Source organism: Vanellus vanellus (genome assembly GCF_965231255.1).
Source record: "Vanellus vanellus genome assembly, chromosome: 5".
NCBI lineage: Eukaryota > Metazoa > Chordata > Aves > Charadriiformes > Charadriidae > Vanellus > Vanellus vanellus.
The window spans coordinates 1,014,202-1,031,121 of record NC_138910.1 but is presented as its reverse complement, the minus strand read 5'-3'; the positions used below and the strand labels follow the sequence as shown (position 1 = coordinate 1,031,121).

At 43.1% G+C, this 16,920-nt stretch overlaps 1 protein-coding gene across 4 annotated transcripts in view; it reads left to right on the top strand.

Annotated features, from left to right (window-relative positions):
• Positions 1-16,920, top strand: part of GPD2 (glycerol-3-phosphate dehydrogenase 2) — a 150,370-nt gene that overhangs the window by 25,973 nt on the left and 107,477 nt on the right. For all 4 annotated transcript variants that reach the window (XM_082483471.1, XM_082483469.1, XM_082483470.1 and 1 more), the window contains exons 4-6: positions 737-861; positions 1,866-1,963; positions 3,008-3,171. In XM_082483471.1, coding sequence (XP_082339597.1) covers positions 737-861; positions 1,866-1,963; positions 3,008-3,171 — 387 coding nt within the window. The remainder of the gene's footprint in view (positions 1-736; positions 862-1,865; positions 1,964-3,007; positions 3,172-16,920) is intronic.

Here is a 16,920-nt window from a genome sequence, read left to right as displayed (position 1 = left end):
TGCAACAAACATGCCAGCCTTGTTCTGAGCATTTGTTAGAATAAGCATTATAACGTTCGGTTATAAAGCACTTGTCTTTTGCATTTGGGTGAGCGTCGGTGAGGCATGTGGTTATCCCTTCCTTGTGCTGGTCAAAGTGTCAGCGCCTGCTGCGGTCAGGGAACACGCACGCGTATTTTTGAGTAAACATTTTTCTGAAATTCATCGTAATATCTCGTAACTAATGTTGTGTGGCGAGCTCTCCCTGAGCGGTGAGCATGCCCGTGGCTGGCTCTCCTCTGGAGTTGGGCACCTCTTGAGCAGAGTGCAGGGAAGCAGACAAAGATGCCAGTTGTCTGCCTCTCTGGCTTGCTGTTGAAATTGTTAGTGTGATAGGTTTGGAGCTCTCTGCTGCAAAGGGTTAAAAGTATTCATGGAAATACTCTGTTCCTGCCATGAATATGAACTATAATTTGCTTGGGGGAGCGTGGCCCCTATAATGTACCGTAATGCCTTTCTATTGTGAAATATCCAGGTTTTAATGTGCTTCTGTTTAAGTTCTGTTTTGACTTTTCCCTTAGGAAGGAGGCTAAAATTTTTCATTACAATATAGACAGTGCACTACACTTTGAATACAAATTTATCCATGTACGGAGTAATTTTTCTTGTGATTGTCTCTACCCTAGAGAAGTGTCTTTAATGAATTACATACAAATTGTGTAATTTAAGAAGTTAATTTGGTTTTCTGGTAACACAGGACTAAAAACAGCCCTTCTAGAAAGAGATGATTTCTCATCAGGGACCAGCAGCAGGAGTACTAAATTGATCCATGGTGGAGTGAGATATCTTCAGAAGGCCATCATGAAGTTGGATTTTGAGCAGGTAATTGTTTATGCTGGTTGTTAAGCAAAAATTGCTGGTAGACACTTCCCCTATCCCAATTATATCCAAGACTCCTTTTTATTTTTTCAGTACTTGACTGTTGTATTCCGCAGCCACTGTACATAGAAAGTGTCTTCTCCGGTTGAGCTTTCCAGACTAGGGAAATCGGTGCTGCTGCCTTCTGCTAAACTCTTTCGTGACCAATCTAGTTGCCGTACCTTGTAGACTGCTTGTATTTTGGGGAAGGCAGGCAGAGACAGGGCTGACTTGAGAATAAAAAGGGCTTCCTACCTGTCGTGATCAGAATTTGGAGGAGTGAGTGGTTGTCCTGTTTACTTTGGAATGGAGAAAAAATATGGTAAGAGTGATTATATATAAAAGCTTTTATGTATTCTTGTGTTGGTGGAAGCATGATATTCTTGTTTTGACAAATTGATTTGTCTTCTCATTGAAACCTCTCCAAGTTAAAGTATTATTTTAATGGTTATAATACCGCTACAGAAGTGGTGACTTCTCAGGGAAAAAAATACGAAGCATGCAGTTATCCAGCTATGGAAGTAAACCTTCTTTTTTGCCAAAGAACAATGTCATATTGATTCCTACTGATAGATTTGGAGAAGAACGCTTGTGCATTTGCAACTTGGAGTTAGTACAGGATTTAATTGTGGGAATGAGCACAGAAGCTATACTGTGGGATGAGCTCTAACCCTCTTTAAGTGCCTCCTGCCCACAGTTAGGGGTAACACAGCTTATGGCGCTTGATGTTCAAATGAAAAATTATTCAACTGACCTGCCAAGACACCAAAATCAAACTAGTGAAACTTAGTTTTCTTGGGAAACATTTTTCTTAACTTTTGAATTTTTCAGCAAATCTCTGTGTGTTTTTGAAAGAACAGTAAAAATTATGCGAGGTATTTGCTTTGATAAACAGTTTCTTATTAAGTGTTGCACATAGAGACAAAATCGAGTAACGTGGGATTCACGTGTACGTTTCTATCTTTCAGTACAAGATGGTGAAAGAAGCACTTGAGGAGCGTGCAAATCTGCTTGAAATTGCTCCTCACCTGTCGGCTCCTTTGCCAATAATGCTGCCTGTTTACAAGTAAGCTCTGCTATAATCTCTCTCCTTTACCACTGCTTTTGACAAGCAAGCTGTTTCCCTGGAGTAGTTTCCGGGTACCTCTTTCCGAGCATGTCTTTAAACCTGTCTCAAGCTTTGTCCTCCAGGAGGTGAGATGTTGCTGTATTGTGGAAGCATGAAATTCTCATTTGGCACCAAGCAGCTATCGCTGCTGTCGAGGAGCATGTCTGGGGCTGCCGCTGCTCCGTGCGTTTCTACCGCCCCAGCTGGGGAAAGGAGGGGAGGCTGCAGCGGGAATGAGCTCTGATTCTCAGGATGTTATTTGCTGTTCTTTCCAGTGTATCCTTGTCTTCGACACACGCTATCGCAGTGACCTTAGCAGCGTGCTGGCTAGTCCTTACAGCCACCGCTGTTCCGTGCAGTAGTTAGCGCGCTTGTCTTCCACAGTACGTGACGGTTTGGTACTGAGAAATAAGTTTGCTTCTTGCATGCGAAAGAGACTTTAAGTGATTTGGGTTAGGGTTTTAGGTCTGTAAGAACAGTTCCTCACTGTAACAGGCTACTTAGAGCAGTGAGTTTCTGCTGAATGGTCTTAATGTATGGCTTTAGTCCTGTCTTAGTAGAAGGGGCTTGTAATAGCTGGAGCTCGTGTAGGTCAGCGGTTGACTGCATTTATTTGGTCCTGTTTGTGCTGGAGGCATTAGTCAAGGTGTGCATTTGAGGAACCCTTGCAGCTTGCGCACACTGCCTGGTTCTTCCCTCAACACGTAGCTTTAATATCTCACTTTACACTGAAGTACAAAAAGGCAGTTTGTGATCTTAATTCTACATAAATAAAGCCTTGAGTCTGCTTGACTAACCGCAGTGAGCAGATCAGTTGGAAACAGTAGTGAACAATACATAAGTTCTTCATATTTACATTATATTGTGATACCATAAATTTGTATGATGGTGTAATACAACCCACTATTACTTAACATGTTCTATATTACAGTAACAGTGTGTGAATGCTCTTTTAAATTTTTTTTATGTCACTTCATGGGGAATTAATTTTTTTTCCTGCAGATGGTGGCAGATGCCATACTACTGGTTTGGAATAAAACTATATGACATCGTGGCCGGAAGTCAATGCCTGAAAAGCAGTTATGTCCTTAGCAAGTCAAGAGCCTTGGAGCACTTTCCAATGCTACGCAAAGATGAGCTCGTTGGAGCTATTGTCTACTACGATGGTACGTTGCCTTTCTGTGCTTCGTGTTGGGCTTTGAAGGGGGGGAACTCAAGTGTGCAGCTGTAGGTCACGTACATTGACTTTATAAAGGGAAGAACAACAACTTGAAGGATTCAACTTGCATCTTAAGCATTAATTTGGTACATAAATTATGTTTTTCACAACAGTCACTTGCTGGATGTAGGCAAGAATAGTGATACATGCAAGCGTTCTAGTGATTCCCTACGACTTTCCAGCTGTGCATGGTTTCGCTATACGCTTCTCAGACAGAACCTCATTTCTTCTGAGGTATCCTAAGTCATGGAAGTACGATCGTTCTGGGAATGCTGAATGGTTTGCTGTAGCACTTCCAGTGTGCAAATAACTTCAAACCTGTCTAGATGAGCTGGCTTCTGGTTGTGGTTCTTGCACTGGGCTGGACGGGGTCTGGATCAATTACTTTTTGTATCACCAGTCAAATTGGTTGCTCTGCAAAGACAGTGTTCATTGTAATTACAGTAATCTCTGATTGTAAGACATGGTTTCTGTTAAAACCCCTCTAAAAAAAGGGATATAAATTCATGAGAGGAAAAATGCCTCCAGCTCCAGTAAATTAATCTGTTGTGTCAGCTAGTTTTAGATATGTTTGTGTATAATGCACAAAATCAGTGTGCGATTGGGGGGAAAACAAAGGTGCTTTCTGCACATCTTTTGATGTTCTTTCAAAATAGAAGGATGATTTAATAGGGCTCATCGCAGTTGGAAGTGTTCATGTGTATTCACGTTTGGAAGGAGCGTCACTCCTGTTTGTAACGTGGGAATGGGTAAGCCTTTTTGCCTTGTTCCGTGGAATACGTCTCGCACCGAGTCCCCAGCGTAGCTGTGCAGCAGGAGGGGCCACCGCGCGTCTTCGAAGCAAGGAATTTCTTAATGCTGTCTCTCTCCCTTCAGTGTCTACACTGTCTACAAGGCAACCTGAAACAAAACTGCTGAAGGTTCAGTTGCTTTGCTTGACAAATGACTACCTCGAAATTTTGTTTGTCCAAAATATTGGTGTTTGTGTCGACGTACAGGTGTCCTGAGCTTTATCCAAGCTGCTACGTCTCAGTACTTTTCAACGTCGTGTAGGTCACATCCCCAAACTGTCAGAACTTCAGTATTTAAAAAATACTGAACTTGTGCAAATTCTAAATGCTGGCAAGTTCACTGCTGAAGTTTGAGTACCAGGACAGACTGTCAGAATTCCTTTCTTAACGCACGGGGCTACGTTGGCATATCTAGAAGATGGAATATTTTTTCTCTGCATCAGTCTTCTACTCTATTTCATGATGTAGTTTTTAGTGAGACTGGTATTACCCTTTCTCCAGTCCTCTTCCACTTCACTTCCAAGACAGAAAGTTTTGGCAGAAATTTCTCGGTAATGGGGCCTGCTAGGTAATATCCGAATGTCAAATGAGTTGAGGATAGGGCAAAAAGCCATGGATTCGTTGCAGGTTTGGAGGAGCCCTCCGAAGAATAAATAGCTTAAATACTGATTCACTTCAGTAGTAGTACAGTTCTAGTTAGTTTTTACCTGAAGATGTAGTTTCTGACCTTTTGGCAGCCAGAAAGGTCTTCACACAAAATTGATTATAAAGGTAGTTCTTTTCCCTTTTTAGAACTGCATTTACACTATTCATCAGCTTATCAATAGGGGCTTTTGTACTGGGAAGAAGTAGGAAGGACTCTTGAAACACACTGGACTCAGATAGTATATATGAGGCTTCTGGCAAAGGCACACGTTGATAATTGCAAGTCTCATACAGAACCCAGCAGAATTAAAAAAAAAAAAAAAAAAAGATTTGTCTATTTGTGTGGGAATATATGCGTGTAGGTTCTTATTTGGGAGTAGGGTGAGATTTAAGTAAAAATTAAGTCCATCCTTTATTTCTGATGGAGACTACACCTTCTCTATCTTATTTTTAAGGTCTAGAGGAAATAAGAGGTTGTTTAGAAGCAGAAATTTTTACGGGATTATGTGGTATTTTTTGTAAACTGTAACAAGAGGTGCTGTAAATAGCATACATAGATGTAATTCAGATTTATTTTTTCATTATCATAAGCTACCCCTTAGACTGTTTTAAGGGATCCCAGGAGCATGCAAGAAGAACAAAGTGGTTCTCTTAACTGTAATTACACTTCTCATAAGAGCACTATAACTTGAAATCTATTTATAATCTATTGAAGTTTTTTCTGATTAAATAGATAGTTTGGATGTATCATTGCTATTTAGTACTCCGGCATTCCAAAGACATGCATTTACAAGATAGTCTTAAAATTAGTCTTCAAGTTTCTTGAACGAATAATTGTTTTAAACAGGGTTGCAATAAATAAAAATACAGCACCAAGAGGCCATGTGGTCTTTTAGTGGAAAACATCTGTGTGGCAGTACAGTGCCGAACTCTGTGCATGACAGAGAGGTGTCTCCGATGGGTTTTTTGCTTTCCAAGGAAACAAACCCGCTCTCTGCCTATTGAAACAAAGAAGTGTAAAGCAGAAAAAAGAAAAAAAGGAAACGTACGAAATATTGAAGAGCAGTTTAACAGAGAAAGAGGATTGTGTAGTCACTGCGTTTGTCCCTGCGAGTTCCGTGAAGTCAGGTCGCTGGCAGAGGCTCGGCACTTCTCCTGCAGAGGCACAGCTGCCGTGCTCGCCGGGCACAGGCCAGGTTGGTGAGACGTATCAAAAATAGACTTGAAGTTCTGCGGCCAGTGAAACTGCTTGTTCATGCTAGTATATCTGGCCTTATTTTGCTTTCCAATAAGACTACAGCTTAGTTATCCACATTTTCATGCAGAATATAAAGAAATGGTGTTTTGTGGTGGAAAAAATTAAACTCCCAAGGCTCCACCAAACCTCAGTTTCCTAAAAGAATAAAGGGTTTCTGAAGGACTAAACTATCAAACTTGTGAGTTCATAATACACGTTCAGGTGCTTTGAGGCCGCACCTAATCCAAAATAAAAAACTTTCCAACTACAACCTTAAATCAATTCTTAACGTGCCGGGCTCCAGAATTAAACTAGTGTCTGTAGTGACTCCTCTGTGGGTCAGCCGGTGGCCTGTGGTGTAGGTGGGCTCACGCTGCGTTGTAAAACATTAATTATTTTATTGTGATCAATTAAGCTCTGTTCTGGCCACAGTAAATTTGGTTTAAGTCATAATGTTTCAGCAAGCACACTAGATCTTGTAAATTACTGTGCTTGAATTTTAACGGTATACTTTCGTGCCCTCAATCCAGAGGAATGGAGGACAAAAGGGAAAGGGAATTGAACTTAAAATAGAGAAGGGGATGATAAGATTGAATTAAACTCCTTTTAGTTCTTTCAGAAGGATTAGTCATAAAATAAAGCATTAAATAATGGTGGAAAATATGTATATATGTCTTAAAGTAGGTCGTATCTGTATCTTCTCTGTCCATCCCTTCTCTACCTTCCCTAAGTAACAAATAAATAAATTGGCCCTTTAAGAATGGCCTTTCTTAACTGGCTCTATATGTGCAATTAAATGTAGTTTTATCTTGTTTTCTTGCTTTTCTCTATCCCTGTCTCTATCGCGCTTTCTTTGTATCTGTAGCTGTTAATAGCACCTACTGGCCACGTCTCACCGTTCGGCACGTGTCTCACCACCACCAAAGGGAAGAATTAAAAACATTCATTATGTAGGTTACTTTTTTATTTGATAAAGCCACCTGTCCAGTTATGACTTATTGGTGGTGATACTCTTTTGCGAAGGAAAGATCAGGAATGCTCTTTGTTTTGTTTTGTAAATGTTGATCAAACTAGTGGCATGTCAAATAATCCATTATTCATGAATATGTTGTGTTCTGAAATGTTGCTGTGGTCTTCTTAATTACATTTTTTAAATTGTTTATACAGGCAAAAAAAAAAAAAAAAAAGGTACATTATAAATGTTGGGAGTACCAGCCACAGCAAATCACAGACTTTACCAGAGGCTATTCTTGCTCTGTCTCAGCATCGGGAAGCTAAAGCATATGTTGGATGTTAGCCTGGGTGTACACAATGTGTCCTATTTATTCAAGGTTTTCTTTGAAGCCACAACTTACAAGTTTGTTTCTTAGGGGTACATGTCAGACTTCATTTAGCATTTGTTGGTATTAGGATACTCCTGAATAGCAAAAAGGCAACATTTTGGGGGAAGAACGTGGCTGCTATCTGAGCAGTGATCTGTCAGTTCCAGTTATGTAGCTCAAGGAAAACTGGAGAAGAGGCGCTGTGGAGACGCTGGGCTGAGATCTCAAGATCATAGGCAGAATTATTTTAAAGCACTTTAAATGGAAGAATTAATCTCCATTTAAATTATACATAGTTCATTATGTTAAGAACTAGGAAAAACATTAAAGCAGAGATCCAACTGGCCAGAGTATTTCAGTTTAAAGTGTTTAGAAATTCTAAGCGGCACAGTGCTTTTTAAGATGCATTATTTTTCTGTCTCTAGATGCTTGCAGACTTTTTTTGTTAACATATTTTGCTTCTCAAGATGAGCCTTTAGGTGTGTAAGGAAAATTTGTGTTCTGGCATCAGTCATGAATTTAAGATTTTAGGGCTTTGTTGACCATGCTCCTTGAATTTACTGCTATTTTCTGAAAGCGGGAATTAACCTGTACTACTTCTGTGACTGTGTTGCCACATCAAGGTATTTGATTGTCTAACGTCTTGTTCTACAAATTTGCAGTAGATTTGCTGCGATGTAAGTAATTGTTCTTTATTTTTTGCATTCTCAGTGAGTACTTTTTTTATATGTTCTGGAATATTTAATATGGAGGTAATTTAAAGGTAGAAAAAGAAGCTTTGGCAGAGGATTTAGCTTTCCTTGTTTACAGCAAACCCCATGAGAAATTCTTCCCAGGCACACATGCCTTCCCAGGCACACAGACACACATACACACGAAAATCAATGCAAAAGAGTAGGGCATTCATTAAGCTGTCAAAAACGGAATAAATGCTTTTTTTTTATTTAGGCTCTTGTAGCTATTTTTCCTAGTATTTGAGTGTGTCCTGAATTATGAAATGTTATAGCTTTATAATTCATATTTGACAAATTAATATTTTGAGAATGTTGAGCTGTAATAGGGGTACTGCCCTATTACAGATGCAGACAACTGTGTGAGGGTTTTTTTTCTTTTTTTCCGTCCCTGGGTATAAAAACTCTTTGACAGTTTGTCACTAAAAAGACTTTCTATAGGTGAAATACACAGCTAACCATATTTCTTGGTATTTCAAAATTGAAGCTGGATGAATGAAAGCAGCCTTGCAGGCACACTAACTGTGGGTATAACCTGGAAAATACTATGCGTATCCTCCATATCCCGTTGCTTTCAAAGGCATTTTGTCCCATGTTCTGTATAATAGAGCTGTATGTGAAATCCTGAAGAAAATCGGCAGCTCCGAGAGGGCTTGTAAAGGTGATACTGGCTGCCTCTAGTGGAATGCCCGTAAAACGGAACGCGAGTCTCCGGCTGAACCTGTAGAAGCGACAGTGTTTTTCCTTTCCGGCATTGGTATAAACACTAGTGGGGACGGGTTGTAAACGGCGCTCCCGGTTCTCCGCTGAAATCTGTTGGGTCCCTGCTTGCTCGGAGTGCTTCTCGGCGCACGGCGGCCGGAGTCGCGCCGCGCTTTAGCCGTCAGAGCTCTTTTATCGTTTTCAAAAGGGATAAAATCAATAGCCTAAAATGGCTTTGCATCTTTAACCCAGTTTTGCCTCTGTCAAAGGGTGCAGCCGCACGAGCGTCCCTGCAGGAGCGGCTGTTTGCCCCTAACAAAAGGGACCGAGCATCCGCAGCGCTCCTCTTCCTTTCGCTGGAGGCGTCCTTCCCAAAAGCATGCAGATGATAACTGCGTCTCCTGCTGTACCTGTAACAATTTAATTGCGTAAGTCAGCCCAGTCAAGCATCCCCGGCTCATGACTGGGAGACATGAAATTCATTGTCATTATTGTCCCTGTCATTTTGGATCATTATATCCTGCTGCAGAATTTTCCTCACTCCAGTGCTTTCCTACCTCCGGGAAGCGGGGATTATGGCCGAGGTTGGGGTGGGGGCAGGACTGTGAACTACATTTACCTCAGGGGAGCCACAGATTAAATTGGCTTTGCTCTCTGACTTGCCGGATTCGTCTGTTTGTACGCTGTGGGTTTAAGGTTGGAAATGATGAATATTCTAGTGAATTCTGCGCCCCTCTCTTTTCTTTTTTTAATGCTCGTATAAGCAACGGATGGGTTTTGTGTCCCTTAAGAAGTGAACGGGGAATAATTCTTCAGATCGTGTTACCTAAAAGATTTAAGATTATTCCTGAGCAAAACGACGTTATTTGCACGTTGTGCCACAAACATCTCAGCGTTCCCCAGTGTGTCGTGGCTTTTAGGGGAGAGACTCCATTGAAGCATGTAACTCTGCTGTAATTTATATGTGTGCGTTTTATGTGAACTTAATAGTCGGTCATTAGTTAATATGTACACTGTTCCATATCGTAGGTATGTTGAGGGAAAACGGATTACGGATGCCCGTATATCTTGCTCCTTCCCGTGCTCCGCTGCTGTCCCCGTGTCCGTCGGCGTGCGGGGCCGGAGCAGCCCCGGTCCCCGGGAGGGGCTGGGGAGGTGCGCGTCGCTCATCTTCCTCACCGCACTCCTCCTCCCCCAGCAGCGGAATTCGCCTCGCCAGCACCTCCTGGCCTCTTCCTGGGTCCCTTCGTGTGCTGGGCCTCCCTGGGCTCAGGGGAGAAGTAGATATCGTATATAATAATAATTCCAGTGCTGCTGCTTGACTTCGCCGCCGGCTGGGCTGGATCCCTGCGTCGGCGGCAGCCCTGAGCCGCGCACGCGCTGCCCTCCGGCTGGCACCCCGCTGCCCGGCCCGGCCCCCTGCAGCGTGCCACGGCCCCGGGAGCCGCGCTGCCTCTCCCCAGCCCTGGCACGGCTGTCCGTCCCTCCCGGCGTGACTTGTTCGCCCGTCTGGGCTCGCTGGGTCGCGCAGGGGAGGTCGCCGTCCCGCCCGCTCCGTGCGACGCGCAGTAGCGGACAAACCCATCGCTACTTCATCTGGGCTTAAAAAATAGCTACTGCGGTGTGCACCGCAAGGGTTGCCCCGAATTTGAGTTTGCCCCAAATTTCCACCGTTAGCCTGCGCGTTGGGAGTACTCGTCAGCTCTTGTGCCACGCGGGTACGCAATAAGCTGTATTGACATCATCACGTTCCGTTCTGGCGCGGTGGCGCGGCCGCAGCAGACCTGCCGTGACAGTTGTTCGCGGTGACATTTTAGCGCAGTTTCCACAAACTGACAGTGACAATGTTTAGTTTCATTTTAACACTGTGCTTTTACTTACACTGACATTGCGATATGATTGTAGTGACAAGTTGAAGGCTGATACAAAAGAAGTGGGAAACAACATAATTATAAAGCAGTGGCACAGAACAATAATTCCAAGTTTTGTCTCTCACTTGATGTGCCGGGATATTGTGGCTTATTTTTGTACGCCGATATCTTATTTTCAGTAGGAGTTTTAGCTTCGGTACCATAACTTGGCAGTAGACTCCATTAGGCAGACATTCTCAGGGTATTGTGATTTTTATTTATTTTTTTTTAAGCTTTTATGGGCTTCCTGTCTCTTGCTTATGGTATTCATTTGTTTATAACTCTGTACATAAGTTGGAACATATCATACTTTAATTTCCTAATCTTCACTGTGATCTGGTTTGTTTTCATCCATACATGCAGCTTGTTTGGCCACAGGTTCCTCCGTTCCTTTAATCTCGCCTTATGGAAATAATCTTGAATTCCTAAGTTCCCTAAGCTTGTCTTGTAAAACGGTGGTCACGTTGCCTCTTGGGTGGTCTCTGCAGCGCGCCCACAAGCTGCCTGGGTGACGGCGTGATAAATGCAGCTGGTACTGGTAAACGGGCATTAGACCCACCAGAGCCTCGAGGAGCAGAACCTAAAAGTCGGATGCTGATGGTTACCTCCTCTCCTCCGTCGCCCATGGGAAGAGAAGCGTATTTCTTGGGGTCTGGGCTGGTGCTACACGAAGGAAGCAAGAAGTTATTTAAAATGAGTGCTGCTGGATTATTTAAACTTGGTGTCTCAAATCTCGGTTTGAATCTGCTAGAATAAATTTACCGGTGAGAAGGCCAAACTCGAGGCTTTAATTTTCATTAAAGCCCCAACAGAGTGAGGGCTCAAAATATCTACATCTTGGGGCTGATCTTAAGGAATGGGTATATGTGTTTTTTTCCAGTGCAAAGTGCATATTTAGATGTGTATCATTCTTCCCACCTGGTTGGGCCGTGTTTCAGCAGCACAGCTAACCCAGTGGAAAGCAGAGTTCAGATTATACACAGTTTGCATGAGAAGTATTAACAGTCTGGTGTGGTATTGCTGTGTTGCTCTACGTGGGTGTGATGGAACTGATTTAACTGAGTCAGAACGCTCTTCCCTCTGAAGCAGTCCAAGAACAAATGCGTGCATGCTACGTCTCCTAGGAAGGCTGTTAGTTTTCAGCGAATTTGTGACTTGACTGAAGTTTCATGTGATTCAGAGAGCAAGAAATAGTTCAGGTCTGAGGGCATTCTTAAGGACTTGTGACTCACGAGTCAAATGTGTTGTTTACCTCTGAACTTGCTCTGCTTATGTTTGGGGGAAAAAGAACTTGCCGGGTTCTCTCTCAGAGGAGTCTGGAACAACTTGGAGTCACTCCAGCTGATTCATAATGCCTAAACTTGGGTATAAGTGATCTCTGCACGTGCAACAGATGTTGAGTTCCTGGTTTAATGCTTGTAATAAAACTGTTCGTGCAACTAAGCGCTTATTTAAAACTTGGAGGGTGCGGGCAGTCCTGGTAACTTAGCTCTGTGTAGTGATGTATAATTATGACTCATCAGCCCTAGATTTGGTAAGGTTTTGGTAAGGTTTGGATATGCACAACAAGAAAACTTTCTGGCACATGAAATGATTTGATTCCGTGCATTACTATGTGCATGCAATTATCAAGTGCAACGCTGTTGCCAGAATATAATGTATAGGTTGAGAAATAGATTTTTAAAATAACTTTTAGACCATCAGTGCTTTCGGGGACAGTGGGTGTCACTCTTGTGGTGACCCAGGAACACCCCGGTCTCCATGCTGGGTGGTAGGGTCTGGGGGTTTGGGCATGTTCCGAATCCAAGGGACTGCCTCGGGAGTTGCCGTTAAGTCCTCTAGTGAAATAAGCGGAGCTCACGTGTATCAGTAAAGGAGTAACATATGAGCAAGAGATTCATTTGCAAGTATTTAGTTTGCCGTTATCCCCTCAGCTTTTTAAAAGAAAATTAAGAAAAACCCTACTTATTTGTCTGGCAGCTTTATGTCGGGATATAAAATTGTGGCCGTACTGTGGGCCTAGTTGTCTCATTCAAATATTTCTTTTCATGTATTTTCCCTTTCAAAAGAAGCCTTGTAGGTGGTTCTGTGGAAAGATTTGCCCTCTTGAGAAAGTTCATTAAGACTGTCATATAGCTTCTTGCATGGCTAATTTCCAACTCTCCATTAAACTTGACCTCCACAGCAATAACTAGATATGCCTAATCAGAAAAGACTGTAAATTGAGAAAAGGTGAGAAGGCTTTCCTGTCCGCTGCAGGGACCAACCTGTTCTTTAAGGCAAGAAGTTTGCGAAGCCAGATGTTACAGCTGTGCTGTTGCAGTAGGAGCCAAAGTGTGTCTGGGGCAATTGCCGCAATGCTTGCGTGCGTTCTTACGGGACTAATTGCCATGCAGCAGGTATACTCGCTAACGAAGTGTTGGTTCTTAGCCTAAAAAGGTTAACGTGAACAAAAGTTACCCTCTTAGGATTGAAAGAGCTTCCAGCTTCTTAAAAAAAAATAAAAGTGCAGTCACTGGCTACCGTGTGCTGTTTATCTTCAGCTGAATGGATTTGCAGAGGAGAAAGCAGGAATTGGTATAAAAGTAAGAGGTGTCAGGGTGCGACACAGGACAGAACATACTGGAACTACAGAGTGCCTCATTAACACCACGGTTTCCACACAACTCTACCGAATCAGTCACAAACAAATTTCTGCAGTCCGTGGGCTTTGTTACCACTACTGGCTGTGGTTCAGCATTGATAAAAATAAAATTGAATGTACGCTATGTGCACTCTGTGGGAGGATTCTTTTAGTGCCAACGGAAGCATTGTCTGTTCATCCTTGAAGAAATACAACATTTGCTACTAAGGAATGAAAATAGAATTTTCCTAAATTACACAAAAAAAGAAATTATAAACCAAATGGCATCACTGTTGGTCTTAACGTGATGTAGGACACACTTACACAAAATGTCTTTGCGCACTAAATGTCTGCAGCAGTATGCCTTCTAAGAATAAGGTTGTTTTTTTAAGGGGATTCAGTGTTGATTTAATAAAAGCACTTAGGCCAGTGTTTTGGTAAAAGCTAGGTTGACTACCCTTAATAAAAATTAAAGCCTCACTCCCTTGTTACTGTATTACAAGCAGATGACAGTGGTGAATAATGAGACGGATGATTCTTTCAGATTTTCCTGCTAGAAATAACTTAAAGGATTTAAAAATCTTCTTGTTTTCGAGAGGTAACATGGGAGGAATTGCAAAGGAAACTCAGCATGTTCCATCAGTTGGTTTTTGGATGCTTTTTCCAAAGACACTGAGGTACGACTGCCTTTCGCCCCAGCGTTGAGCTGCATCCTGCTGACAACTGCCGCGTACCCAACAAACAAGTGCTCGCAAAACTAGCCCCGGGGCAACAGGGCTGAAGCAGCAGTGACCTCTCCAGGGCAGGGTGTTTGTGAGCATCTGGTGTTGGTGAATGTCATAATTAGAATTTCACTGTATTGCCTACAGGTTAGTTCTGAGATCTTCAGGAGCTTACTCATTTATGGAAAAGAATGCCAAATTAAGTGGTTTAGCCATTCTCTTGTTACAAAACAGCTTTTTGGCTTACCACATTTGGGAAAAAAAACCCAACATGGTATCACAGAGGGGTTACCTCTGGTAGCAAGAGGGAGTAATTGTTTTCTTGGCTTTGCTTTGGAGCACCAGCGGCTGCTGTGAAGAACAGTGGATGCAGAGCTGTCTTACATAGGTCATGCAGGACCTTCCATTGAAGCTTTTGGCTAACGTGCCATTCAGCACACAGCTACGCCTTGGCTTTCCCGGGCATCTCCCGAACGTGGTCATGGCGCTCGTGTCAAGAAAGCTTTGCATGTCTGTTCTGGAGGACGTTAAGCTTGGAGGCACTTTTATCTTGGGTTGGGAGGGTCTCTGGATCTCACCTGGGGAGAACAGCATTCAGCTGAAAAGTCGAGAAGGTTGAGATGCAGAATCCTTGCTTGGCTATCCTTGCGTTTCTCTCTGGAGCGGTAAGGCTCATCTAAGTACTGGGACACATACCAGTCTCTTCGAAAGAATAACCGTTCCTGATTCTAAACTAGCACACGTGTGAATAGCTGGTTTTACTTTAAGCAGCAGAAAATATGCTTTGACAATTGTGAACGGTGCTGCAGTAAGAGCTGATCTGGCTGCGGCCCCTTTATAATGGGGGGTGTGTGTGGAGGAACAGCAACCACTTCCTCAGACATCAAGAAAAAAGGATAATTGCATATAAAGTGCAGGATTTTAATGTAATTGTCTGGGGGAAAGTGTGCATGTGTGAGTTGGAGGGCTTTAAAACAAAAAAAAAGAAAAAAGCTAAAAGCTGTTCCTGAGTATAAAAGCTATTGTACTGTGACCCCATCTCTACCAAACTGTTGCAGTATTATTCTCCACAGATGATAAATTTCTGAGCCGGTAAGTCACTCTTCATTTCTTTCAAATCTAGACCTCTGCAGATCTCTGCTGCTTGTACTATGAAATACTCTAGGACTCCACGCTGTAGATCACATCAATCTGAAGCCAGTGGGTTTTCCTAGCTGTGTAGTTAATCAGGAACTGGTTATTTCCCAGTCCTCTTCCTGCAAATACATTACATAGGCACTCCGAGTTCCTTTTGGACAGCTGAGAGTTGAGTAATAGCAAGGGGTTTCTCGCATCAGAATAATGATGAGGGGAAAATGGATGAGAGTTTCCGAGAAAGCGTGAAAATGTTATCTTGAACACAGTGGCCCAAATCCTGCAATGCACTGAGCATAGCCTTAGCTCGCTCGGAGATGAGGAGCGTTAGGAGTTTCAACGAAATGCTGAGCAGCTCTTGGAGTTGGGGCTTAGTGCACAGTTGTTACTTAGATGTTTGTTCTTTTTAGAAATTATACCTGTCTCCACATTATTTATTTTGCTGATTGGCTTCTCGGGATTGCTTTTGGTCTGGACAAATAAGTCACAAATCTGGGAAGAGGCAAGCTGGCAAAATTTGAACAGCAAGACCTCCCGTAGACCAAAGCTAATATTGGCTAACGGTGTCGATGGTGCTGCGCTTGTGTGATGAACCCGCACCCCCTGTTAGCCCCCTGTTAGCCAGGGAGGAGCAGCCTGTGCCGGGTGCCACCTTACGCACTGACGGCAAGCGCAGACTGATGGAGGATCAGAAAGTAACTAAGGAAACCCTCTTGGTCCTGGGGTCCTTCTGCGAGGAAAGAATAAATCCTGCCGCACGGGAACGGGTACGTCAGGGCTTCATTCGTACGCAGACGGCGCGTGTTCGAGGGTAGTGTTTCTGGTTTGTGCTGGGTTTCTTGTCCTGTAAAGCCAAGGCTTGCCGTGTCCTGTGGGTCAGGCAGCCCCAGATCAAGCCCCGCCAGAGAGAGGGATGTCTCCAGAACAGCACTCTTCTGACAGCCTTCGGCTTCGGGCTGGAGGAGCGTTTCCAGTATTGCTCTGGAACCTGCGCTGTATTCTGCCGTACAGAGAAGCAGCTGCTGTACTGCAGCTTCTCGCTGTTCTTTGTCTTTTTTCTGTCTAGTGCTCCCTCTGCACACGAGATGCACGTTCTCTCCACCCTGCGTTAAAATGTTAAGGTTGGAGGTAAACCTTATAAGGTCATTTTATCCTTTCCCTGACACTACTGCAGCCTAAATGTTGATGCATTTATTTAATGATTTGCCTGCCGCTTCTGACAGATGGTTGTTTAGTCTTATGCATCTTGTGTGATGGAGCATCCCCAACTTTTCTTGACATGTTGCTCAGTTGTTTTGCTGTTCTTTTCTGCAGTTTATTCTGGGCATTGTTTGCTTAGTTGAACCGGAGTTACTGTTTGTTTCTTCATCGGTGCTTTATCATGTTACTGTTTCTGTACGCTTCGCATAACTTTTTTTCTTGTAGGTGAAGACTGATTGCGCTGTATCGTCTCGGCTGTGTTAGAAGGAGAAGTTTGGGGAGGGGAGGTGACACCTTTGAGGCCATTGATCCCATCTTTATAACTTTGCCCTTTTAGCTGGGAACAGATTATTTGCGCAGCGGTTTGAGATTGCACAGGCAGAATCAGAAGGACCAAACTTTACATAAACCATTTATACTAAACGTTGGGAATGCTGGCAACATAAATCAACTACAGTATCTAATACGAATTTATCACTTTATCAGTATTATCTTTGATAGAAGTGGTTCAAACACTTGGGGAAGTGAACCGTACCTCAGGAAGTTTAGCCCTCTCGTAAATTAATTATTCAGGACACACAGAGCCTGGCCCCTTCAACGTATAGTAATTCTTTCTAGCCAGCATCCAGGACTTTTAACTTCGGTGGCAATAATAAATAGGAAAAGTCTCAGGTGAAGC